The sequence below is a fragment of the Aspergillus campestris genome (assembly GCF_002847485.1).
Source record: "Aspergillus campestris IBT 28561 chromosome Unknown P168scaffold_4, whole genome shotgun sequence".
In the NCBI taxonomy this organism is placed as follows: Eukaryota; Fungi; Ascomycota; class Eurotiomycetes; order Eurotiales; family Aspergillaceae; genus Aspergillus; species Aspergillus campestris.
The window spans coordinates 2,154,259-2,177,456 of NW_020194339.1; the positions used below are offsets into that span (position 1 = coordinate 2,154,259).

A 23,198-nucleotide genomic window follows, 5' to 3' on the forward strand; every position below is an offset into this window, starting at 1 on the left:
ACCAATAGTTCCAAGACCCTAACATTCGCCGATTGGTGGTTTTGGTCTAGTGATCGAGAACAGCCGTCCTGATATCTACTGACATCAAGTTCCCCGTCTAGTGTCTAATCTTGATGTCTTTGTATCCTGTTGCCGCAAGAGACTCCCAAACCCATCATGTTCCTCCTCCCACCTCTGCAAGGTCACACCCACCCCAGCTACATGATGATGCCAGTATCCGTTTTCCCCCTCAATCGCATCTAATACATCAGACAAAAATCTCAGCGACCCCGCGACACCATCCGCCGTCAGGTCCGTCGCCGTGCGCAGCTCCCGCCACAACGCCCTCATGCTCATCACCAATGGCCACCCAATAAACGTCCGTTGTAGAGTAAGGATATCCCCATCCCTGCGGGAAACCGGATAACTTATCCTAATAGTGCTAGCAATCTTGAGCGCATCCACCGAACATCTCCGTCGCGACTCGGCGACTACAGACGGGGTCAAGTCCTGCCGGTCAGCCTGGGCGATGGCTGCTTCGTGGAGATACAGATCTAAGGCGCAGAGATTGACAAGTAAGCTAAAGGCGGCCGGGTGCGCGCGCGAGGCCTTTGCACTGAGGTGTGCATGCAGAACAGTCATTCGGTCGTTGATTGCCTGGCTGAGAGCGTAGTGGCGGTCCCAGAAGCCTGGCCTCAAAGGTGGCGAGTCCGGTTCTGCGATCGTGCTTTGCATGACGTGCCGCATGCACTGTCTACTGAGTGTTGCCATCAGAACGAGTCCGCTGTAGGATGTGATGTGTGTGGCGGGCGTAAGATTGACGTTCTCGGTTAGGAGGGGCATATGTGCATCTTCGAAGTCTGGGCCTAGTTCACCGGGCGAGGCGAGATTAACTTCGACCTAGATAGCCAGTTTGGTTATTTGTCTCCTAGGACGGGAATACAGAAAGCATAAGATAGAAAGACGGCAAAGACGTACTTGGGCCAGATCGATGTGGCACGGTGTGCCGGCTCGCATACTGGTATAGGTTTCCAAAATATACAACGCCTAGAATGACCGTCGTTGTTCCTCAACAACAGCCTGCTCTTGTGTTGTTGGCAACGGCGAATAAAGATCCCAGGTACTCCGGCAAATTGAAGCCAGGTGATCAAGGTGATTCAGATCTAGTACCTGCGCCAGTCGGATTGCACGACCAAGAGTCATCCAGGCACGCGTAAGCTGCGGGTCATTGAGTTCGTATCGAAGGATAAACACTAAGCACTGAAAGAGATTCAAGTCGGCATGATGCTCGTTCCGCTCACACAGCTCGGCATACTGGCGCGCGAGATGATAATATTGATCCTGTACGGCACGATCTTGCACGCCAGGCACCATCGAGTCCATCAGTGCCACCCCATATCTTAAACATTTTGTCGGAGGATGGTTGGGATCACGAGCATTCTCAGAAAAAAATCGTTCCTGGTTGAGGATCGGCAAGGTTGGATAGAAGACCTCGAAGTAATTGCGATACCTGATAGGCCCATCAGTCATCCATGTCCGTGACGATTTCTCTGTCGAGGAGAGATATACAAGGCAATCAGATTGGGAGTGTGTTCAGCAATGTCCAATTCTCCCGTCTGAGAACTAGGTTTGCTGGGGAGTGCAATCTCCTCTGTGGCAGCCGGGGTCTGCAGGTCAGGGAGCCCGAGGAAGTCCAACAATGTGCTAGAACTGTAGATATTAGAACTCAGAACCATACCATCTAGCAAGCGACGGATTTTCCCACAGATACTAACCACCATGGCTCTTGGGACCCACACTCGTTTGGAGCATCCTGAAGGACCAAGTCGGGCATCGCAGGCAACCCTGGCTCCGAGAATGGTCTGGAGGGAGCGTGGGATAGCCAAGGGTATCCAGCGACTAGAACTGCACCAGGCAGAGCCAGGAGCGCTTCTGTTTTGCCTTATGATGGTTAGTCCTGCGCCCTGAGACTATCTCAACTCCTGGGATACTAACTTAGTCGTTCTTGTAGTTCAGATAGCCGCCGGGGCAAATCTGAATCTATCGGGGGACGGTAGCTCTTGCGGCCGTAGTAGCTGCAGCGATGGCCCAGACGGGCGCACCGTTCACAGCGAGGGCCGCCCGGTCGCAGCGGACTTTGCGCTCTCGGCACACATCACAAGCCAGTCGACCCTTGGGTCCGTCTCTAGACGATTCAAGTTCGTGATTGTTAGATTGTGGGGAAGCAGCAGATGGCAACTCCGACATAGTACTAGAGGATCTGAATGGACTGAGGGAAGACATCTGCTCCGTGTCTAACAAATGTCAGCAAATACAGACAGCATGGGTGAAGATGTTGGAAATCTCTGCTATATGTACTTTCGTTCTTTCTCAGCTGCCCAGATCCGCCCACACTACTGGCAGTATCCTTGTCAGACAGATTGTAGGACCTGAACTTTTTAGGGTCACATTGAAATATTGCTCTGGTCTACCCACGAGGGTTATCACTATTCCAGAATGGATGCTGGCATTCTGCTAGATTGCTACAACGGGATGTATCCCAATGGCTTTTTGGCATATCGCGCGCCTGAATGGAATTTATGTGGCGAGGGAGGTTGATAGAAGAAGGGTGCCGATATGAACTTAAAAGATGCATAGAATACAGGGCAATAGAATACGCATAGTTAAACGATTATGATGCTCATGATTGATGGGCCGAGTTCTGCGTATCCTCCAGTCCAAAATACGCCCGCAACTGCAAAAGATCCGAATAGCCAGCATTCAACACAACAGTGACATCGGCATGAAAACCATATGTTAGGCATTCTCAATATGCTGTCCGACCGGCCTATCCTTTCGATCCAGCTCCATGTCCTCACCAACGGCTTGTTTCGTTCCTCGAGATCGAGCCTGCTCAATCTCCAGACAGACATACGTTTTGAAGCCCCGCGTGGGGACGCGATTCCGGAACATCTCGTCGATCTCCTCCAGACTGCGTCCATTGACATCGGGAAGCATCAGGTAGATAAAGACCGTGGCGATCAGGGCGCTCACAAACCAAATCCAAGCATACTTGGGTCCCCAGTTGAGTTCCGTCGGGTTGATGAAGTAGGGGGTGGTGAAGGTGCACAACCAGGCGAGGATAAAGCTGACGCCCACCGACAGTCCCTGGGTGTAGGCACGGAGCTTTTGGGCCGGAAGCTCGCCGGAGGTCAGGAATGTGTACGACTCCATCCCCAGGTTGAAGCCGAACAGGTAGAGACTGCAGGCCACAACCATGCCAATGCCAGCCTGATGGGCGGGGAGGTTGGGTACGGTGTACACAATGGCAATGATGACCATGGAGACGCTGCAGATGCTGCAGCCCGCCAGGATGAGGCGTCGGTGTCCGACCCGTTGCACCAGAAACCATGACAGGATGAGGCCCGCCAGACCCAGGCAGTTCGTGATTATGGTCCACATGAAGGGTTCGCCGACCTTGGCCTGTGTCGGATGTTAGATCGATCGATCGGGACATACCAGAAGCGACGGATATAGACTCACAATAGAGAAGAAGTAAGTGCCGAAGCTGAGAATGAACATCGCGCCCACGCCGGCGTTGGCCGACGTGACCCCGATGCATATGATGGTCCTGCGCAGGTTGGTCCCCTGGAATAATTCAAGGATCAACCGCCAGTCTTTCGTGCTTTCGGCCTCTCGGGCGGCAACACTTTTCATCTCCTCAAACTCTTGTAGTACGGCCACCTCGTCATAGGCCCCGTGGCGGAAGAACCGTAAGCTCTGAAGTGCCTCCTCGGGACGGTGGTGATGAAGCAGCCACCGGGGGGATTCCGGAAGGAAGGGCAGACTCAGGAGCAGCAGCGCTGGGACGGGGAAACAGACATAGAGCGGGATCTGATATGCCTGTCGATTCATGATCTCGGCCGTTTCATTGTTGACCACCTAGGAAGAGACAACGGTCAGTCCAACATGCCACCCGAGGATCAAGGGTGAGACGAACCATGCCGATCGTGGTGCCAAACGTGATCCAGAAGGCAGCCATGCCAAAACAGAGCCCCCGCAGATGTGGGGGAGCACACTCCTGGAGGTAGACAAAGGCGAAATTCATCAGCACCCCGTTCGCCAGACCGCAGAGAAGCCGAGCAAAGTAGAGCGCCCCGAAGGAGGTGGTCTCGACCATGATCACCACGGCCACAATCAAGAAGACCGAGGCGAGCATGAGGCAGTACCGACGGCACAGATGGGCCCCAATCGAGCCGGTCGCGAGGGCGCCGATAAAGCTGCCCAAGGTCATAAAGGAGGTGATGATTTGCTGCGGGCCGGCCTGGAAGACATATTAGCACAGGCGTCACGATCCTTTTTGGAAATACGTTGCGAATATTCAAATAAGGATGGGAAGTCCACAAAGGACAGACTCCAAGGACGGATGCCTACCTCGATCGCCCAGTTCCCGTCCGGATCCTGATATCCAAACACCATAAGAAAGCCAGGCATGGCCTGGAAACCAGCAATGGCCCCTTTGTCGTAGCCATATTCAAACAGGGACATGCCGATATAGAAAGTGACAGCGAGGATTCGCCAATTGGCGAGGAGGCTCGTCTTACGCACGCCCTCTCCATGAACTATTTCACGGGCCTCAAGCCCTTGGGAGTCGACTGTCCCCATCCTGTACAATGTAATGGGAGAGGAAAATCTACCGAGTCGGCAGAATTGAAAGGGGTATCAAATGGTGGATGTGCTACGCGAGGGAGTCTTCGTGTGGGTGGGCCTGACTTTATATTACTCCTCCACTAGCCCCAAGATTGGGCCAGTCAAACATCTGGGGAAAATCCGGGGTATAGCTACTATTCTCCACCTTGGGATACCTATCCTGGTCGCCGTCTGAGGGGTCTCGGATCCAGGGAATGGATGCGACGAAGTAGATCTCCCCTCCTACGCACTCGAGGGAGATATTGTGTTTTACCCCAACATTGACGTCTAGTCCAATTGACTGCGACGCGGGGTCATCCACTCGGTGTTATATCTTGTGAGGGTGGAGTCCTCGGCTGGAAAGGATTCACCATCGGATCCAAGCTGCCGACGCGGACCCATCCCATTCCCGCCACTACAAGTTGACATGAGGTATAAGGACGGCTCGAGGCATTCGCCTATTTGTGTAAGAAACACTATTCGTGGCTCCGGTGCACAGACAACACGCGAGATCAGCATTGGAAGACCATCATTGACGTATACCCAACACGCAGTTTGCGTCATTCCACCAAAGCCATGACCGTCCCAGAACCGTTCACCTTGGCGCTCCATGCAGCCGAAAATCGTCTGGCCGGAGAGACTGTCGAGACATGGATCAGGACTGCCGAGCGAATTCCTACCACAGCCATCCTGCCGCCCGGCCTAGACGCAGCAACCTGGACTGACGTAGTTGCTGCGTTTTGCGATATTCTTGGCAATGACGGTGTTCTGACAGGCCACGAGCACCGCGTTCGCTATGCTGACCCATATGCGGAGCTACAAGACGAAGGAGAACAGGAGAAGAGGGGTACGGCGGCCACTCTTTATCCTGTCACTGTAGAGCACATCCAGAGCATCCTCAAGGTATGCAACAAGCACAGTATCCCTACCTGGACCGTATCCCGAGGCAAGAATCTCGGGTACGGTGGACCAGCAGCGAGAGTCAAGGTACGTCGGACACCCCATACCCCTCACGCCCACGTCCTGACAGTACGGTTAGGGCTCGATCATCCTCGACCTGCAGCGGATGACCAAGATCATCGACGTGAATGACCGGTACTCGTACTACACCGTCGAGCCCGGGGTGACCTTTTTCGACATCTACAGAGCAATCCAGGAGAAAAAGGCCAATATGTGGTGCTCCTGCCCGGCCCTGGGCTGGGGTTCCATCGTCGGAAACGCACTGGACCGTGGCTGGGGATACACACCCGCCGGTAAGTACCAGATCACGACCCGAAGCCAACTACCCCACTGACCCGATTCCGTCGTCCAGGCGATCATTCCAATCAGATATGTGGCATGGAAGTGGTTCTCGCAGACGGAACCCTCGTGCGCACGGGTATGGGCGCCCTGGAAGATTCAGTCTGCTGGCCGCTGTTCCGTGGCGGCTACGGCCCCACCTATGAGTCCATGTTCAGCCAGAGTAACTTCGGGATTGTCACGAAGCTGAGCATCTGGGCCTCGCCAAGCCCGGAAGGCTACATGATCTGTCGCCTAGATGTCGAGGACGAAGCCGACCTCAACCCCATGATTGAGATTTTCCGAAAGCTGCTGATGCATGATACCATTCAAAATCACCCAATTATTGGTAATATCCCACGCGAGATGGCTAAGAAGGGCCCAAGAAGCAAATTCTATGATGGCGACGGAGCGATACCAGATGCGAGGCTGAAGGAGATACAGAGGGAGCTCGGTGTTGGGTTTTGGTCTGCACGGTTTGGCCTTTATGGTCCAAGAGAGATGATTGAATTTAACTATAAGAGGTGCCAACGGGCATTCGAACAGCTTCCCGGCGCGAAGGTCTCAGGCACGGCCTTTTACCCTCCAGATGGCAAAGAGTACCTGAGCCCCGAGGATCTTCCAGTTGAATTCCGGACCGTGGAGACGGGCACGCCGAGCCTTCTGGCTTTGAAGTCGGTACAATACCGTGGCGAAGACGGGTGGGTCATAATCCCTAGATTGTCCTCGATACTTTGCGGTGCACGAAGATATGCTAATAATTTCTCAGCGGACACGTCTCTTTCTCCCCCATCCTCCCCCCGGATGGCAAGGCGTCCTTGGATTTCTATCACGCCGCAAAGGCTTGTTGCGCAGAATACGGGTTCGAGTACTTCGGCGGTCTGCATCTCTATGATCGACACCTGGCCATGATCAACATGATCTACTTTGACCGGCAGGACGAAACAGACCGACAGAACGCCAACAAAGCGTTTGTGGATCTGGTCCACCTCGCACGTAAGTACGGCTACAGCGAGTATCGGGCGCACGTGGACTACATGGACCTCGTTGCAGAGCAGTACGACTTCAATGGACGGAGCTTGATGACACTCAACCAGCGGATTAAAGATGCCGTGGATCCGCAGGGTATTCTGAGCCCGGGGAAGCAGGGAATTTGGCCGAGGCAATATCGACAAGAGGCGCCGAAGCAGGAGCCTACAGGGGTACACAATGCATTGAATGGGCTGGCAATCCAGGATACAAATTATGCACAGAAGCTGTAAGGAGTGGCTGTATCTATATTCTCTATGAAAACCAATCAATAATATGAAATTTCACGAATCTATGGGGTAGGTTCTTATTTACGATTTTTAAGCAACCTTTTCTTTTTTTTTGTCTTTGCTAATATTCTGATTAGTTATAAGATTGTGATAATTTAGTGTTATTGGGATATGTTCTGTTCCCCCCCAAAAAAGTCTGTCCGGCAAATATATATAGTTCATGGACTTCGAATTCAGAACTTGTAAGTCAATTATATTCACATGAGGCTGTGTCTATATATATTCTCACACAAGTAAAATAATCCCCCTCCATAATTGAACGTTTAGGCAAATGAAAGGAATTAATCTGTATGCTCCATTTTCAGGATTACTGCAGTCAAATTAAATGATCAAAGAGATGGAAAATATCAGATAATAATGGCATTCTTAAGCCCCCTTCTCGTTTCGCCACTTGTGTCACTGACTTTTTTATTCACTTTACCTTACCTTGTTTAACTTTTGTAATGCCTGGATCGACAGAAAAAAAGGACATTAGGAGTGCCAAGCTTCGGGACTCATGTTGCAACTGTCTGAATCACAGTATAATGATCTAGACAACTAGGTGGTCCTGACAATACAGACATGCCCTCGGTGGCTCTACACGCTTTCGCATGATAGTCGAGCACGCAAGACAAGACCCCAGGATAGCTGGAAGCCATGTCTTCTGTTAGGCCGAGGCTTGCATTGACCCGCAACTAACCAGTCCCCCGATACAGGGCCATTCGGCTTATTGGAGCCGAACATACGGTTACTACGGTGGGTCCGAGCCCTGGAGACCACGCAAGGTCTAGAAATCGAGAGATCCAGCGATGCATAAGACTGGTCTCCTTCTGTCCCTACTCTTGGCCACCGCGTGATTACTCGGGGTCGGTCTGAGCGATTCAAGGCAAAGGTAAACATGGAACACTTCGACGACTACGATACTCTGGCGGCAGGCTGCGCTGTCTTTGCCTGCGGGGGTGTCGCCAGCCATTTGCTTTACTTTATCCGTGGCGATCACAATGCCTATGCCCATCGGTGGATTCTCCGCAGCCTTACGGGGGTCGCTCTGCTGAGTGGTGCCGTCTTCTATTGGATTGGCTTCAAGGTCATCCCCACGGCTGTTATATCGACACTGTTGGCAGTGTGCTACTTCACGGGACTCTTTGGCAGTATATCGCTGTATCGCCTGTTTTTCCACCCACTGGGCCGCTTTCCCGGGCCTTTTTGGGCTCGGTTGTCCAATCTGACCCATGTATACATGATACGGAGGTCGGATAACTATTTCCTCATGCAGCAGATGCATAAGAAATATGGGCCGATTGTAAGGACAGGTATGTTCACGCAGGAGGGTCACTATGCGAAAGACATTATTAACAAGACAGGTCCGGGCAATCTCTCGATTAACGATCCCAACGCCATTCGGCCCGTTTTGAGTAACGCGTCGAAGTGTACGAAAAGCCCTTGGTATTCGCGATCTTTGCCACTGGTTAGTTTGCACACGGTGCGCGACAAGAAAGCGCATGATGCGCGACGGAAGGTCTTTTCCATGGCGTTCTCCTCCACTGCGCTCAACGACTACGAAAAACGTGTCGTTGTGCACTGTGAAGAGTTTGTCAGGCAGATGGAGCACGAGGCCGGAAAGCCGTTTAATGCGTCGGACTGGTTCAAGTACTTTGGTAAATGCGACCGTCACTGCTACAGCGTTGTCCAATTTTGCTAACGGCCTCCAGCGTTTGATGTCATGGGTGATGTGGGACTGGGCAAAGAGTTCCACATGATGACCTCGGAGCAGAACCGGTGGATCCCACCTTTGCTCGAGGCCGGCATGGCGGACGTCGGCACGACAACGCCAGTTCCGTGGCTGGGCTCTATTCTCATGAGACTCCCAAAGGCTGGCCAGCATGCCAAGGCGTGGCTGGAATTTGTCGGATCGCAGGTCAAGGAGCGCGTGGAGAAACAGGTGGAAAGAGCAGATGTATGGAGCTGCACCCTCACCCGCCCAACAACAAACGAGACTGACGCTGACCAAACACAATCTAGGTCCTCACGCATCTCGTGGATGCTTACTCTAAGAGCGCAAAGAGAGACATCGACTATCAATGGCTGCGGGGAGATACCAGACTCACCATTGTCGGGGGATCGGACACCACGGCCGCCACACTGACGTTTCTCTTTTGCCATCTGGCCATGGACCCAACCCAAGTAGAAAAGCTGAGAGCAGAGCTGGAGCCTTTGCTGAAGGGAAGGAACAGCCTCGAATCAAAGGATGTCTCTAAGGCACGACATCTAGATGGCGTAATCCAGGAAGCTCTTCGCCTGCACCCCGCCATTCCCTCTGGCTTTCCTCGGGTAACACCCCCAGAAGGAATCATGATCGGTGATGTATTTATCCCCGGAGGCACCACCGTGGTCCTGCCGGTGTACGCCATACAGCGCGACGATACAAACTACGAGCGTCCCGAGGAATTCATACCGGAGCGATGGTATTCGAAACCCGAGCTGATCAAACACAGCGACGCATTCCTCACGTGGAACATTGGTAAGCCAAGCATATAACCTCTCAGCAATAACTTCTGACGCGAACATTATAGGTACCAATGGGTGTATCGGACGAGCATTGGCCATGAACGAAATGAGGAACATGATCACGCACTGGATCCAGAACTTTGAGACCGTCCGGTTTGCCCCCGGGGAAGACGGCAGCAGGATCCTGCAGGAGACCGTGGACCACTTTACCGTTGGTGTGAAGCCCCTACAGCTCATTTTCGACAAGAAATGAATTCGAGGTGGTGAATTGTCGGGGGTTCAGGAGAAACAAACCTGAAAGCTCCACTTCATCCGTCGTCGTGTTTTTCTCATTGGCGGGGGAAAGAGATGGGGGCCGAGTTAGGGCCAGATGGGTCACGCGCGGGATGTAGAAGAACGCTATCCAGCTAGCTCAATGCACCGTCATTTTTAATCGCCCGTGTCAATCTAGGATGGCCGTAGATGAAAGACTTAGCGTCGGGGTTGAATCGCCGATAATTCTTCCCCGCATTTCCCCAGAATTTCGAGAACTACCCCAGCGAGCGGAGTGATGCCTGCCATGGTAATATCCGACCCATCCCCGCCCCACTACCTGAGGTGTGTAATCGGCAGCATCCACCCTACGCCTAGCACGCAGGCACCGGTAGCAAGAAGATGCACGATATCGCGAACCAGCCCGCCGAGAGGGAGGAAGTCGACCCAGGTCAGAGCCCAGTGTGCGACGGCGACCGCCAGGGCGAGGGCCAGGAGCCTCCCCGGAAGAGGGCGCGCTTGAGCTGTAATACCTGCAAGGCCCGCAAGACCAAAGTAAGTAGCCCAAACCGATAGTTGGATGACCACCGACTAATAATGTTTCATAGTGTATTGGCATTGGTGAGCGCCGAATAACCCAGATATAACAAAAGCACTCGTGGTTTTCTAATGGTTTGCAGAAACTGGTGCATGCCACTATTGCAGGTCATTGAACCTTCCGTGCGAGGCGAGTGTCAAGAACCGCAAGCGGCCATTTTATCGCGTTTCAGGCGAGGTCTATGACTATTCTATCAAGCTTCTCCGCCGCTTCGTGTCCGAAGAGGAGCTCCCCGAGCTTACCGTGGAGAAGATACAAGACTTTCTCCGGAAGTTAGACGCTGCAGAAAGCAGGATACCCAACCCCCAAGCCCCTTGCACTGAGGGAGTACAGAGAGATAATCATGGTTCACTTGAGAAAATGGACCAGGACGTCACGAACGAGACGATGGAGGGCGATGAACACCCAGTGCTTCAAGAGCGCCTCGGTTGTATGCTCCTAGACTCCATGGGCAAATATCGTCAGTGCCCCCTTCGACTGGATTTGAAGGCATCGCTGATGAAGTCGCAGGCTACGTCGGTGCCAACTCGTCGATCCGCTGGTTCAACGCAATTCACACAGCACGAGAGCCACGAGAGACTTCGTCTCGGTCAGACCCGAAAATCATTTCCCCACTGAAGTTCGGTCCGCTCCCCCCGAGCCCAGACAGTGGTGTGGGCAGTCGCCGGACGGGGCTGTACTTCCCGCCTCGCCAGCACTGGATGGACTATGTCGGCCGGTTTTTTGAACAGGTCTACTGCACCTACTGGTTTTATTCTGCCGAGGATTTCTACCCTCGCCTGGAACAAACCATGGAGGATGGTGGTGCCTCCGCCAGCGCATCCTGGCTGTGTTCTATCTACTCCATCTTCGCCATTGGAAGTATGCGACCCAGTGACCAAGGGGCTGAGGCCTCGGGGTCCATGCCTATGGATACTAAGACACCCACGGACTACCTGGCTCTGGCACGGGAAGTATCAGCGGGGGCCTGTGACGAGGCCGATCTGGATAGCGTCAAGGCGTTCGGACTCCTGGTGGGTGTCCCTGCTGGTGGAATGTGCAGATGTTTGACCGTTGTGGCTGACATCGGTTAGGGTTTGGCGACGCACGCGACCTGCTACAGTATAGCGGCCTATCTCCATCTCGGAACGGCTGTGAAGATTGCCTTTTCTCTAGGGCTACACCGAGATGTCTTCCTCCGCGGGAAAGGAACCGTCGAACGGGAGGGTAGCCGACGACTGTGGTGGACCATATACATTCTTGACTACGAGATGGCCAGTCGATTTGGGTATCCTTATTCCATCATCGACGACGCCGTCTTCATGAGCACCCCCACGGCAACGGAGCAGGTAGGGCATCGAGGACTGCTTCTAGAAGATGGGTTCTCCAAACTGACAGTGTTCAGATTCTGAGCCCAGGGCCAAACACTCCATTAGGGTACCAGGCACTCCTGGTGAGCTTAGTTCGTATGGCGAAGACGATCGGCCACGAATGCTTTCTGGAGCCGGCGCACATGGGAGGCAGGCTACCCATCAGCCGCGTCACTAAAGCACTGGCATCTCTTAGGCGATGGCACAGCAAGATCCCCGCTCACCTTCAATGGGACTCGTCGGTCAATCCCCAGCACCGTCGGGCCGTGCCTCTGTTGCACCTACGATATTGGGCCACCGTCATCTCTTTGGTTCGCCCCTTTCTGCTCTTTACCGTGGCACGGTCAACCGACACTATGGTCCCCGCCAAGAGAATACTATACGAACAGATGAGTCACACGTGCATCGAGGCTGCCGAGTCCGCGGTCAAAATTTTGAGGCGCATGCGCGAAGAGCAAGCACTGTCCAGTCTGGTGCTCTTCGACAGCCATTTTATTGGGGAGGTGATGGCGATTTTGATTATGGCGCTGCAGAAACGAAGCAATGTGGAACACCAAGGAATGCTTCAGTTTTGTCTGGAGACTTTCAGAGGTATGGAAAAAGTCGGTTGGTGTGAGAAGCTCTCTCCTGAGCTGGAATCTACCGTCCATGCCAGTGGTGTGCTGCCGCCAGGGCCACTGCCGCCACTCCATTCCAACACAACAGGGGTCGACCCTGGAGTTCCTGGAGGTAGCGACATTGTGTCCATGTCGGATTATCAAGACATGTGAGACTCCTCACTATATTTGGACCCATTTCCCGATCCTGCTCGCTAATGCGTATATCTAGAAACTTTGATGGGTGCCAGTTCGATGTCTTTGAAACCCTGGATCTTGATCCGAGCGCTGGCCTAATAGAAATGTTCACTGACGCATCGTTTTCGGGTTCCCAGTTCTTGTTCAATAATCCCGATCGAGTGTATCATATATAATCCGACTTGTGAAAAGCAGGTCAAAAATTATGAGACACGGCCGATCCTATCTCTAGCTTAGTATCGTGAGCAACTGACGCGGAAATGATGTTGAACATCGCCTAATGACAAGCACTGTACCAAGATATCCAATGAGCATTCGGATCGAACTGTATATGACTGATACTTGAACGGATGACATACTTCCCCTGCACTCGTAACCGCCTGCTTGCCATCGGGTGTATTGGTAGGGGCATGTGTGATGTCTCCTACCGCTTTCTTCGTAGTACTCTAGTACGTCATGACCTAACGGATATTATTTTTGATAGTTCATCCCGTATGAACTTTTCAGACCGTACAACTCGTCCGCGCGTTGTGCAGATCCCCCGCATCGGACACTGTCAAGAGACCAGGCTAGCCAAATCAGGCCATATAGAAGCTCCGTAGTGGCGGCTGTATATGTCCGAGACCTCCACAGAGCAGGGACTCGGGGTAAACCCTATAGTCATTCCAGTTATTCAAAGATGGTATAGTCTACGCTAATGGTAGTGTCAATGGAGTGGTGTGAACCCCTCCTCCTTGGGGCTGAAAGAGGAATGAAGTAGATCGGTTCTATACATCCGTTGCCACTGCTGGTGATTGCAGTTTCATTCTATAAAGCAGACGCAGTGAATATCATGTACCGTACCCCAACTGCAAGTAGACTAATTCAAACACTGATTAATCAAATCTCGTCAACATGGGCTCGCTTCCTGCGGCAGCTACTCTGACCGTCCAAGACCAATATATCGGCGCGCCGCAGCCAATCAAGGTCATTGTGATTGGGGCGGGAATCTCCGGTATTGCCTTTTCCTACAAAGCGCAGTTCCTCGAGGGTGTTGAGTATGTCATTTATGAAAAGAACGCCGACGTCGGCGGCACATGGCTCGAGTCCCGCTACCCCGGTTGCTCGTGTGATATCCCGGCGCATTCGTACAGCTACCCATGGGTAGGGAACCCGGAGTGGTCGAAGGTGTAAGTAGATATATCAACGATCCACAGCATATCTGGTGGCTAAACCACTGGAAAACAGGTATGCCGGAGCCGAAGAGATTTGGGATTTTTATCGCCAGCGAGCCAAGGAGTACGGGCTGTACGAACATGCAAAGTTCAACCAGCGAGTGATTGGAGCAGAGTGGGACGATGATAGCGGACGGTGGACAATCAAGGTGCAAGACGCTGCCTCGGGAAGGATCACCGTCGATTCCGCCGAAGTGGTCCTCAACTGTGCTGGGGTGCTCAAGTATGTTTTCTGTGTCTACACGGATTGCGTGTCAAGCTAATGGTGATGAACCACGACAGCCAGTGGAAGTGGCCGGACATCCAGGGTCTCCACTCGTTTGGTGGAACACTGGTCCATACGGGGAATTATCCTCAAGGTCTGGATCTCGCTGGAAAGCGCGTAGCCGTCATCGGTGCTGGCTCGTCCGCCATCCAGGTTGTGCCAACAATCCAACCAAGTACGTGTCCTGTCGCTCCACGCGCGAGGCAATGCTGATAGTGGGTATAGTTGTCAAGTCACTTGTGACTTTCGCCCGGTCGCCCACCTGGGTAGCACCCCAGTTCGTGGGAAGACTCGCAACCGACGGGCGGTCCACGAAATACACGGAAGCCCAGAAGGAACAATTCCGTACTGACCCCGAGCGTTTGGTAGCATACCGCCGGGAAATTGACCAGGAGCTCAATTCAAGATTCCCCAACTTTTACAAGAATTCCCCAGCACAGAAGATGTCGCGGGAGATCGTTGAGAAGAGCATGCGTGAACAACTCGCCAAGATGGACCCAGCGCTACGCGAGCAGCTCATTCCCGACTTTGATGTGGGATGCAGACGGTGAGCATCTAGCTTTTGTATTAATGGGCTGGCAAATTACTGATGGTAAGCAAACCAGGGTCACTCCGGGCGAGGGCTACCTCGAGGCCCTTCAGCAAGACAATGTCGAGGTCGTCCGGACTCCTATCCAGGAAGTGACGCCAGATGGAGTTGTCACGCGCGAGGGTAAAGTATACTCCGTGGACGTGATTATTGCGGCAACAGGATACGATACTTCCTACGTCCCTGGATTTCAATTGACAGGGCGTAATGGGGTCGATCTCGCGAAGCGATGGAAGCAAACAGGGGCCGAAGCTTATTTCACCTGTGCAGTCCCAGACATGCCGAACTACTTCAGTAAGTCTGCACCACAGCTGACTGGTATCTCCTCCAGTAATATCTGACAAGGTTTACCTCTAGTGGTGGTTGGACCAAATACACCCATCTCCAACGGCTCGCTAATGCCGTCTATTGAGGCGCAAGTCGACTTCGCGCTCTCCTTCGTGGATCAAATTCAGCGCCAAGGAGTCAAGTCGGCCGTCGTCAGTCAGTCTGCCACGACGGAGTTCAATGACCATAAAGATGCCGTCATGGAGCTGCTCACGTTTTCCGGAAACTGTAATAGCTGGTACGACCTTCTCTTGTCCTATAGCGTTCACTGGTCTAATCATTGAGTTACAGGTACAAGGGCGGCACTTCCACCGGTAGGATTGTTGGGCCGTGGCCAGGGTCAGTGAACCACTTTCTCGAGTCGATTAGGAATCCACGCCTGCAGGACTTCGAGTATACATACCGCACACAGAATCGATTCATGTATCTGGGCAAAGGTCTCTCAGCGCGGGACCTCGCCAAGGATAATCTTGGGTGGTATATTAGGGGATAACGTCGATTGTATCTACAATATATATGTCAAATATAAGGATTCTATGAAGTTATTTCGTTTATAATATAAATTCTATGCGGTCCCGTCAGTCGTGATTCTGTCATATGTTGGACTGTCTCGCATAGTAGTTGTCACTCAGGTATGATCTCCCCTGTCATAAGAACACCCGCCTTCCACTTTCACCCAGATCAGTAATGGGTTGACTCAACATGTCCACGTATTGTATTTTCCCAGTTGTGTGTAGAATAACCTTGTGTTTCGATTGTATATACTTGAATGTCTAGGAAGTATGCCAGGGCCAAGGCCAGCAAAGCAGAGCTTCAACCAAAACCCGGTTCAATATCACCAGTACCAAGCTCACTGTCACTATGGTACTCAATATGTCTGTGCTTGTGGATCTCATCATGAAATATTAAATTTCTTGAAAGACCCTCTAACTGTCAGCTCGTAATCGGCTTTTTGCACCCGATGGCTGCGACACCCCGCATTTCCCCACATAGTTACCCCGGATCACGGATTGCACCCAATCAGGAGATGGTCTAGAACGTCCAGCTGCGCAAACTCCCGACGCATCGGCCTCGTACGTCCGAGACGTAGTCCAGTGGAGGGGTCCTCTACGCAACGGCATCATTGGAGAGAACCGGCATGTTTATAAGATGTAATTGAAAGCAAAGGACCATGGGCGTTCAAGGCTTCCGGATAACTGGATCGGCCTCATTTCCCAAGTCGATACATAGTGCAGGCGAAACATGGCGCATCTCTATGAGCTGGCAGAGAGCTTAACGGCCAAGCCCAACTACGTCGACGGTATCAAGCGCAATGACGACTCCAATTTCCCGCCCACGGAGGTTTTCCAAGGGTTCAACCGCCCGTCGCGAATTGAAGGCGATGTCTGCAACCTCGCAGTAACAGGAAAGATCCCCGAGGATATTGACGGCACCTTCTTCCGCATCCAACCGGATCACCGTTTCCCCCCCGTATATGAGTCAGATATCCACTTCAACGGCGATGGCAACGTGACGGCCATCCGCCTCTGCGGCGGTCGCGCACACTTCAAGCAGCGGTATGTCCACACCGATCGCTATCACCACGAGACAAAACACAACAAGGCGCTTTTTGGCAAATATCGCAATCCCTACACCGACAACGAGGCTGTCAAGGGGGTGATTCGGACCGCCGCCAACACGAACATCACGTTCTGGAGAGGCATGTTGCTAGCCACAAAGGAGGATGGGCCGGCCTATGCGATGGAACCTGACACGCTGGAGACGATCGGCCGCTACGACTTTGAAGGGCAGGTGCAGAGCCCCACGATGACGGCACACCCCAAATTTGACCCGAAGACGGGGGAAATGATCTGCTACGGGTACGAGGTAGGGCTGCAGGAAACCCTATACGCGATATCCGTCACCTCGACCCACCGCTAACTGCAACCTAGGCTGGGGGGGACGGCAACGATGGGTCTCGAGATATTGTGGTGTATACGATAAGTGCTGATGGCATCAAGACGGAGGAATGCTGGTACCAAGCGCCCTTTTGCGGCATCATCCACGATTGCGGGGTCAGCGACAACTGGGTGGTCCTGCCGATGACGCCGTTGAAATGCGATCCGGAACGCCTAAAACGAGGGGAGAACCATTGGGCATGGGATCCCAACGAGGATCAATGGTACGGGCTTGTGCCGCGTCGGGGAGGAAAGTCGGAAGATATTCGATGGTTCCGGTCCAAGAATGGTGAGCACCCAGGGCACTGTATGCAGACTGTCGCCTAACGCTTCTGACTCTCTATCTAGCCTTCCAGGGTCACACTGTCAGCTGCTACGAAACGCCCGATGGAAAGGTCGTGTTCGATCTGACCATCGCCGATGGCAACGTATTCTTCTGGTGGCCTTCTGTCGACACGCCCGCGGGCACCGTGGCCAAGCGCAACAAGCTGCAAAACAAAACCACGCGCTGGATTCTCGATCCCGAAGCCGCCACCAACACGTGGGTCGAGCCGGTTGAGGAGCGCGCCGATTCAGGAGAATTCTCGCGGATTGACGACCGCTTCGTCACGATGAAGTACAACCACTACTGGCAGGCCGTAATTGACGCGACAAAACCGTACGACTTCGCTAAATGTGGATCGCCAGCTGGTGGATTATTCAACACGTTAGGCCACTTTACGTGGGATAACTCGACCACCGAGACCATATGGGCCGGACCTTGCGCCACTTTCCAAGAGCCGGCCTTTATCCCTCGGGCGGGCAGTACCGATGAAGGTGACGGCTACCTTATCGCCTTGCTAAACCACCTGGATGAGTTACGGAATGATGTGTGTATCTTCGATGCGCGACACATCGCTCAAGGGCCCCTGGCGGTCATCCACCTCCCGTTCAAACTGCGCCTGGGGCTACATGGGAATTTCGTGGAACAACGCGAGATTGTCGCGTGGAAAGAAAAACGGGAAAGAGGATTGGGGCCTGTCAAACCAGCGACGGGGCCGATGCTGTGGCAAGCAGGTGTAGAAAGTCAGAAATAAGACAGTACAAGTTGATGTAATAATTTGACAAGTTCAAGACTAAGGAGACGGGTGGGATTCTTTGAAAATTATCCAAGAACAAGACAAGTGAATGGAATCTCACATACAATAATGACATTATTATATGTAAGTCAATATTATGGACCAAGTGAAGAGCTCAGCAGCTAGGAGTTACTGGTTACTTATTTGTAATCATTGCTTTATGCTAGGGATGATTAACAGCCCAATATATAGTAAACAATTCACACATACTGTTTCTAGTTGGCCTGTGTCGCGGACTGGCGGCGAGCACCTTTTGGTAGATCAGTCGCCCAGAATGATAGTATAGGGCTGGTCGGAGGCAGCCAGAGCCGTGATAATTCTGAAGTTGATGCCTGTGTTGGTTCCGGGAGTAAATATGAGGATAGCGAAGGCCGGTGCGTTGATTGCCATTCCTCAAGAGGTGCAGCATGACTGGCTTCGTTTCAGTGCCACCCGCTATGGCTGAACAATAATTAGATATATCAGATTGGCTTACATGCCCCGCTTGCGTGATGTTGCCCGTGTTGGAGATCTGGTCCCCATGCAGGTTCTCATTGGATGCTGATCCTGGCAGCCTCGTATCATCACAGCCCCCATTCTGTGTGCTGTTCAGGCTCCGTGCACTGGTGGAAGGCCTAATGGCTCAGCGTCACATACTTATAGCTATATGTAAGGCATATCATGTACTCTACGTTTGAGACACTGTAGGTAACTAGCACAGACCCGGGATGGCTGTTTTACAGATTGCTTTGTCCGGCCCCATCCTGTTCGTCACGGTGGTGGCCGTCGTCGCTCACCGTCTGTACGGTTTTATCCACGATCCCTTGCGCCGCGTACCTGGTCCGTGGCTGGCTCGCTTCACCCGTCTATGGGAACTGGTCCAGATTTGTGGGGGTCACTTTGAGCAGATCAACCTTGATCTCCACCGACGATATGGTCCGCGATATATGGCTCAAGTCTTCCGTGGCGAATGACTAGGTCTAACGATTTTGATAGGTCCCGTGGTGCGAGTCACCCCTGATCGGTACAGCATCGCGAGTCCAGGAGCCGTTCGAAAGATATATAGCCATGGCAGCGGGTTCACCAAGGCTCGCTGGTACCGCGCGTTCGGTGACCCTGAAGATTCCCAAGCCGATATGTTTTCGGTCACAGACGAGCAACGTCACGCGGCACACCGCCGGAAGGTGGCCACCATGTTTAGCATGACATCCGCGGTGTCATACGAGCCCTTCATTGACGCCTGCACCGCGATCCTTGTCGAGGAACTCGGTCAGCAATCCCGTCTCGGCGAGACGGTGTCGATCCCGCAGTGGATGCAGTACTACGCCTTTGACGTGATCAGCGAGATGACGGTGCCTGCCCCTGCCCCTCTCGCATGGGCCCACCCACGAAGGATTCTGACCACTTTATGTAACTGAGTAGATCGGCGCCTCCTTCGGCATGATGCGCACCGGCGGTGACAATGACGGGATCCTCCAGACGATCCACAGCTTTCTCACCTACAGCTCGCGGATGAGTGTCTTCGTTGAACTGCATGCCTGGATTGTCTGGGTCTCGCACCTGTTCGGCTCCCCTAACCCTATTGAAAACATTCACGCCTACGGGGCGCGGCAACTGGCAGCCCGGCGCCAGCAGCCCTCTGACCGCGCCGACTTCATCCAAAAATTGGCCGACTTGCAAGATGCCGGTAAGATCAGCGAGCTGGAGCTGTTCAACACTGTCGAGGCCAACTTCGCTGCCGGCTCCGACACCATCGGGTTGACCGTCAGTGCCGTCATCTACTACCTGGCGCAGCATCCACGCTGTGCACAACGCCTGCGGCGGGAGGTTGACACGAGGGCGTCAGCAGGCCGCGTCTCATTTTCTGAGGCGCAGCAAATGCCGTATTTGCAGGCCGTCCTCAAGGAGATATTGCGCGTGCATCCCGCCGTAGGCATGCCCCTACCGCGGGTGGTGCCCGCCGGGGGGTTGAGTTGGAGGGATATTTCTTTCCAGCAGGCGTAAGCAAGCTCGTCTCCTTACCCTCTATTCAGCGACAGCAGAATTAACGCAGGTAGACGGTTGTCGGTGTTAATGCCTGGGTCTTGCACCGTGACCCGACCATTTTTGGTGATGACGCCCATCTTTTCCGGCCCGAGCGGTGGCTGGGCCACAAGGACGAAGTCGCGTCCATGGAACGGCATCTCTTCTCGGTATGTGCAATTCATGCCCCGTTGGTTACTGGTTTATACCCCTTGTGCGCGATGCTGACCGGTGCCAGTTTGGCGCGGGCTCGCGAACCTGTATCGGCAAGAATATCAGCCTCATAGAGCTGAACAAGCTTGTCCCCGAACTTTACCGCCACTTTGAATTCGAGCTGGAGGGAGACGAATGGCAGACGGAAAATGTGTTCTTTGTCAAGCCCAGCTTCCGCTGCCGGGTGGTGTCACGGGAGGGCCTATTGTGACGGAGGGCCTGTCCCATTCTTGTATAGCACCGACCGATTGATCAGAAGGCCAAACCGGTCCGGAGTGCCGTGTCCATCTGCTATGAGGATCAGCCCCTCAGTTGATTGTGGTTAGGTATGTGGACTGTGGTGGCTGGGGAATTATTACAGTCAATGGGGGATGTTGGTGTTGTAGGGGTGGGAATAGACGCAGATTGTAGGAATTGAAATTAGGAAGAAATTCATGGAATGAAAGGAATTTTACCGTTAACCACAAACATGGTTCATAAACCCCGGCTATCACTAGTCCAATCCACAATGGGTCACAGTCGACACATGCAACCAGATACTTCAGCGTCTTTCTGGCCACCCGAATCATCGCCCTGTAGTATGGGTCAGGCCCGCGGGGTCTCCCGTGAATCAAGTGCGATTCCCCCGCCCGCTGTCTTGTGCTGCTGGTCACTCAAGGGGATCAATCAGTCGAAGTTCTCCAGTCTTTCTCCGCAGGAAGTAGGCTCACGACACCACGCTTGGCCGATTGTACTGTCCCGTTTGGGAACATGCTGGACTTCTTTCCCCTCCCCGCATTCTTGATTCCACTCGACGGTTTGTTACGTCCCGCGGCAGACGCCCCCGGGGTGACTTCTCTTTCCAACGACGACCTCCCGCATAGGATGTCTACTTGCTATGTGGAGCGGACCGCGCGAATGCCGTCCAACTACTTTCACCACGAGCTGTTAGTCATTTTCTATCAGACCCTGGCCATTGCAGATCACCTGCGGAATGCAACGTCCTCGAGAATGGCCCCCGACCCGTCATCGACCTCCATCACCAACACGCACCCCTCCCACAAATCCGGTCCTTCGCTGTCCACCCGAGCCCCGCTCGTCGACTCTGTCATCGCGGCCGCATTCCCAGGCGCTGCGGCCAAAAGCGCGCACTAGCCGACGTCTTTGCCAGCTCGGCGGTGCTGTGGGGGAATTAGCTCTCCATGCCCTTTGCAGGGGACCTCCGGCGCTACCAGGACCAGCAGACGGGCAGCCCGTCACCGGCGCCACCTGTCAAGTCCGCGAGATTATTCTGACTGCTCCGACGAGACGCAGTGTGACCTGTTATTCTCGGACTGCGGCGCACAGCGCAAGCAGCCGCATACCCACGACGCCGTCGAGATGAAAGCGGACAAGAATCTTTCGTGTCCACCATCGACCCTTGTCCGGGGGACAGCGGAAATGCCTTTTTACCTGATCTTTTGATAACGTGTCGACGATTCCCCTATGGTCTATAGATAGACAGATCTCGGCATCTCCCGTGTCTGGAACTATTAATTACTAGAGCTACTATTTATCGTATCATCTGGCCCTTCATCCGTGCCTGGCTTGCTAATGCGAAACGGTTGTACTCAGGGGCCCACAGGAGTCTATTGATACCTCGTTATCCGTCTTGCTATTCAGTGCCGCTGCGTACGTCCTCCATGTGATGCGATAGCCCGCGGACGACCTTTCCCCAGTGATCCTGTCAAGGAAGGGTCATCTGACGGCATTTGAATACTAGTTGACGTGCGCGATATAGCAGAAATTGGCAGGATGCACCCCTGAGCAGGCCAAAATCAATGTCCATCATATAAGACTCGCAATGGCAGCAAACTATATAAAAAGAAGGGTGGTCGCCAGCAGTCGGACTGTTTTTTCAGTCCGGGCTCCGGTGATTGTCATGTGAGCCAAGAACGATCTCATATGGAAACCTACTCAATCAATTGTAATATCCCATAATAGACATGCGACCCTCCAGTATAGATGCCATGTCACCATTATTGTGGATCCAGTATATCCGAGAGGAGAGCTGGGGTCGCCCTGTAGGCAAACCTTGTCCTCTCCCGCAGCCCCACCCCATAGCCTCCAATACCGCATCTGAATCCTTCACAATGTCCGCTTTCGTCCGTTAAACCAATGATCACGAAGTCCGTGTTTGAAGATCCCCCTCGAATGCAACCCCTCATGCTGCTCCTCATCTTACATGTAGTAGCCGCCCTTGATAGTGGCTGCAGGGCCCAGTGCTCTTTGAGCCGCTAGTGATAGTAAAGGAGAGATGACTTATTATTCACTCGGAATTCGACAGAATTCATCCGACGTGGGAGTGTGTGGTCATAACACCGTATCAGTCGGAAGCCTTTTCTACTCCGACGTGGCTATGGCTGGCAACTGACCATCGAAGGAGATCTAGGTCTCCTTCCCAATGCCGCTGCGATATTAGGCCACCAGCGATGGCCCTCACTCGAACCAAGGGCCTCAGCTTATGACCCCATGGGATTGACTGTGCTAAAATATGGCACGGGATTTTGCTACATTGGGCTATCCGCCTGAAGCGACCTCGACGGAGATGTTGGTCATGGATTGATCGACACGCCACCCCGCTGAACAGTGGAGGCGCCCTGTCAGCGTAGCCACCGCGTTGTATTTGATCCTTGCCCCGCTGCGCTGCACTGTCGACTGTCAAACAATGTTCCTCGAATTGAAGGCGGGTCATCTAACCGTGCTGGGCCCTTTGATCACCCATCTAGTGCCTCCACGACCATGACCCCGAAACCATCCGGGTTGAAAACCACAATATTTACCATCCGGGC

The 23,198-nt window shown here is 53.2% G+C and overlaps 9 protein-coding genes across 9 annotated transcripts; 7 read left to right on the forward strand and 2 right to left on the reverse strand.

The window, feature by feature from the left end:
* Nucleotides 1-84: 84 nt before the first annotated feature.
* On the reverse strand, nt 85-1,497 carry P168DRAFT_341818 (fungal specific transcription factor domain-containing protein; the record flags this gene model as incomplete). Its single annotated transcript, XM_024841805.1, has 4 exons — nt 1,295-1,497; nt 1,057-1,239; nt 945-1,026; nt 85-872 (listed from the first exon to the last, which is right to left on the reverse strand). The coding sequence occupies exons 1-4, from the start codon at nt 1,385-1,387 to the stop codon at nt 85-87; spliced, it is 1,146 nt and encodes a 381-aa protein (XP_024694728.1). The 5' UTR covers nt 1,388-1,497.
* A 1,278-nt stretch (nt 1,498-2,775) lies between these two features.
* Nucleotides 2,776-4,623, reverse strand: P168DRAFT_232696 (general substrate transporter; the record flags this gene model as incomplete). The annotated part of the gene is made up of 4 exons (XM_024833330.1): nt 2,776-3,441; nt 3,502-3,900; nt 3,959-4,282; nt 4,393-4,623. 4 exons carry the CDS (start codon nt 4,621-4,623, stop codon nt 2,776-2,778), a joined length of 1,620 nt encoding a protein of 539 aa, XP_024694729.1.
* Nucleotides 4,624-5,223: 600 nt separating this feature from the next.
* On the forward strand, nt 5,224-7,187 carry P168DRAFT_233360 (FAD-binding oxidoreductase; the record flags this gene model as incomplete). The annotated part of the gene is made up of 4 exons (XM_024833363.1): nt 5,224-5,634; nt 5,687-5,900; nt 5,960-6,626; nt 6,695-7,187. 4 exons carry the CDS (start codon nt 5,224-5,226, stop codon nt 7,185-7,187), a joined length of 1,785 nt encoding a protein of 594 aa, XP_024694730.1.
* A 217-nt stretch (nt 7,188-7,404) lies between these two features.
* On the forward strand, nt 7,405-10,098 carry P168DRAFT_310210 (cytochrome P450; the record flags this gene model as incomplete). Its single annotated transcript, XM_024839378.1, has 6 exons — nt 7,405-7,426; nt 8,159-8,536; nt 8,588-8,881; nt 8,936-9,180; nt 9,246-9,744; nt 9,797-10,098. The coding sequence occupies 6 exons, from the start codon at nt 7,405-7,407 to the stop codon at nt 9,982-9,984; spliced, it is 1,626 nt and encodes a 541-aa protein (XP_024694731.1). The 3' UTR covers nt 9,985-10,098.
* A 287-nt stretch (nt 10,099-10,385) lies between these two features.
* P168DRAFT_233357 (fungal specific transcription factor domain-containing protein) lies at nt 10,386-12,900 on the forward strand (the record flags this gene model as incomplete). Its single annotated transcript, XM_024833362.1, has 6 exons — nt 10,386-10,542; nt 10,664-11,041; nt 11,092-11,594; nt 11,655-11,909; nt 11,966-12,637; nt 12,664-12,900. 6 exons carry the CDS (start codon nt 10,386-10,388, stop codon nt 12,898-12,900), a joined length of 2,202 nt encoding a protein of 733 aa, XP_024694732.1.
* A 718-nt stretch (nt 12,901-13,618) lies between these two features.
* Nucleotides 13,619-15,612, forward strand: P168DRAFT_317632 (flavin-containing monooxygenase; the record flags this gene model as incomplete). The annotated part of the gene is made up of 7 exons (XM_024840124.1): nt 13,619-13,893; nt 13,952-14,161; nt 14,221-14,378; nt 14,429-14,750; nt 14,809-15,086; nt 15,150-15,357; nt 15,411-15,612. 7 exons carry the CDS (start codon nt 13,619-13,621, stop codon nt 15,610-15,612), a joined length of 1,653 nt encoding a protein of 550 aa, XP_024694733.1.
* A 749-nt stretch (nt 15,613-16,361) lies between these two features.
* On the forward strand, nt 16,362-18,132 carry P168DRAFT_280974 (carotenoid oxygenase family protein; the record flags this gene model as incomplete). Its single annotated transcript, XM_024835899.1, has 3 exons — nt 16,362-16,985; nt 17,051-17,345; nt 17,405-18,132. 3 exons carry the CDS (start codon nt 16,362-16,364, stop codon nt 18,130-18,132), a joined length of 1,647 nt encoding a protein of 548 aa, XP_024694734.1.
* Nucleotides 18,133-18,243: 111 nt separating this feature from the next.
* P168DRAFT_310211 (cytochrome P450) lies at nt 18,244-20,799 on the forward strand (the record flags this gene model as incomplete). The annotated part of the gene is made up of 7 exons (XM_024839379.1): nt 18,244-18,258; nt 18,897-19,089; nt 19,150-19,505; nt 19,576-20,103; nt 20,133-20,153; nt 20,211-20,345; nt 20,414-20,799. The coding sequence occupies 7 exons, from the start codon at nt 18,244-18,246 to the stop codon at nt 20,597-20,599; spliced, it is 1,434 nt and encodes a 477-aa protein (XP_024694735.1). The 3' UTR covers nt 20,600-20,799.
* Nucleotides 20,800-21,138: 339 nt separating this feature from the next.
* Nucleotides 21,139-21,522, forward strand: P168DRAFT_317635 (uncharacterized protein; the record flags this gene model as incomplete). Its single annotated transcript, XM_024840125.1, has 1 exon — nt 21,139-21,522. One exon carries the CDS (start codon nt 21,139-21,141, stop codon nt 21,520-21,522), a length of 384 nt encoding a protein of 127 aa, XP_024694736.1.
* Between the last annotated feature and the right edge of the window lie 1,676 nt (nt 21,523-23,198).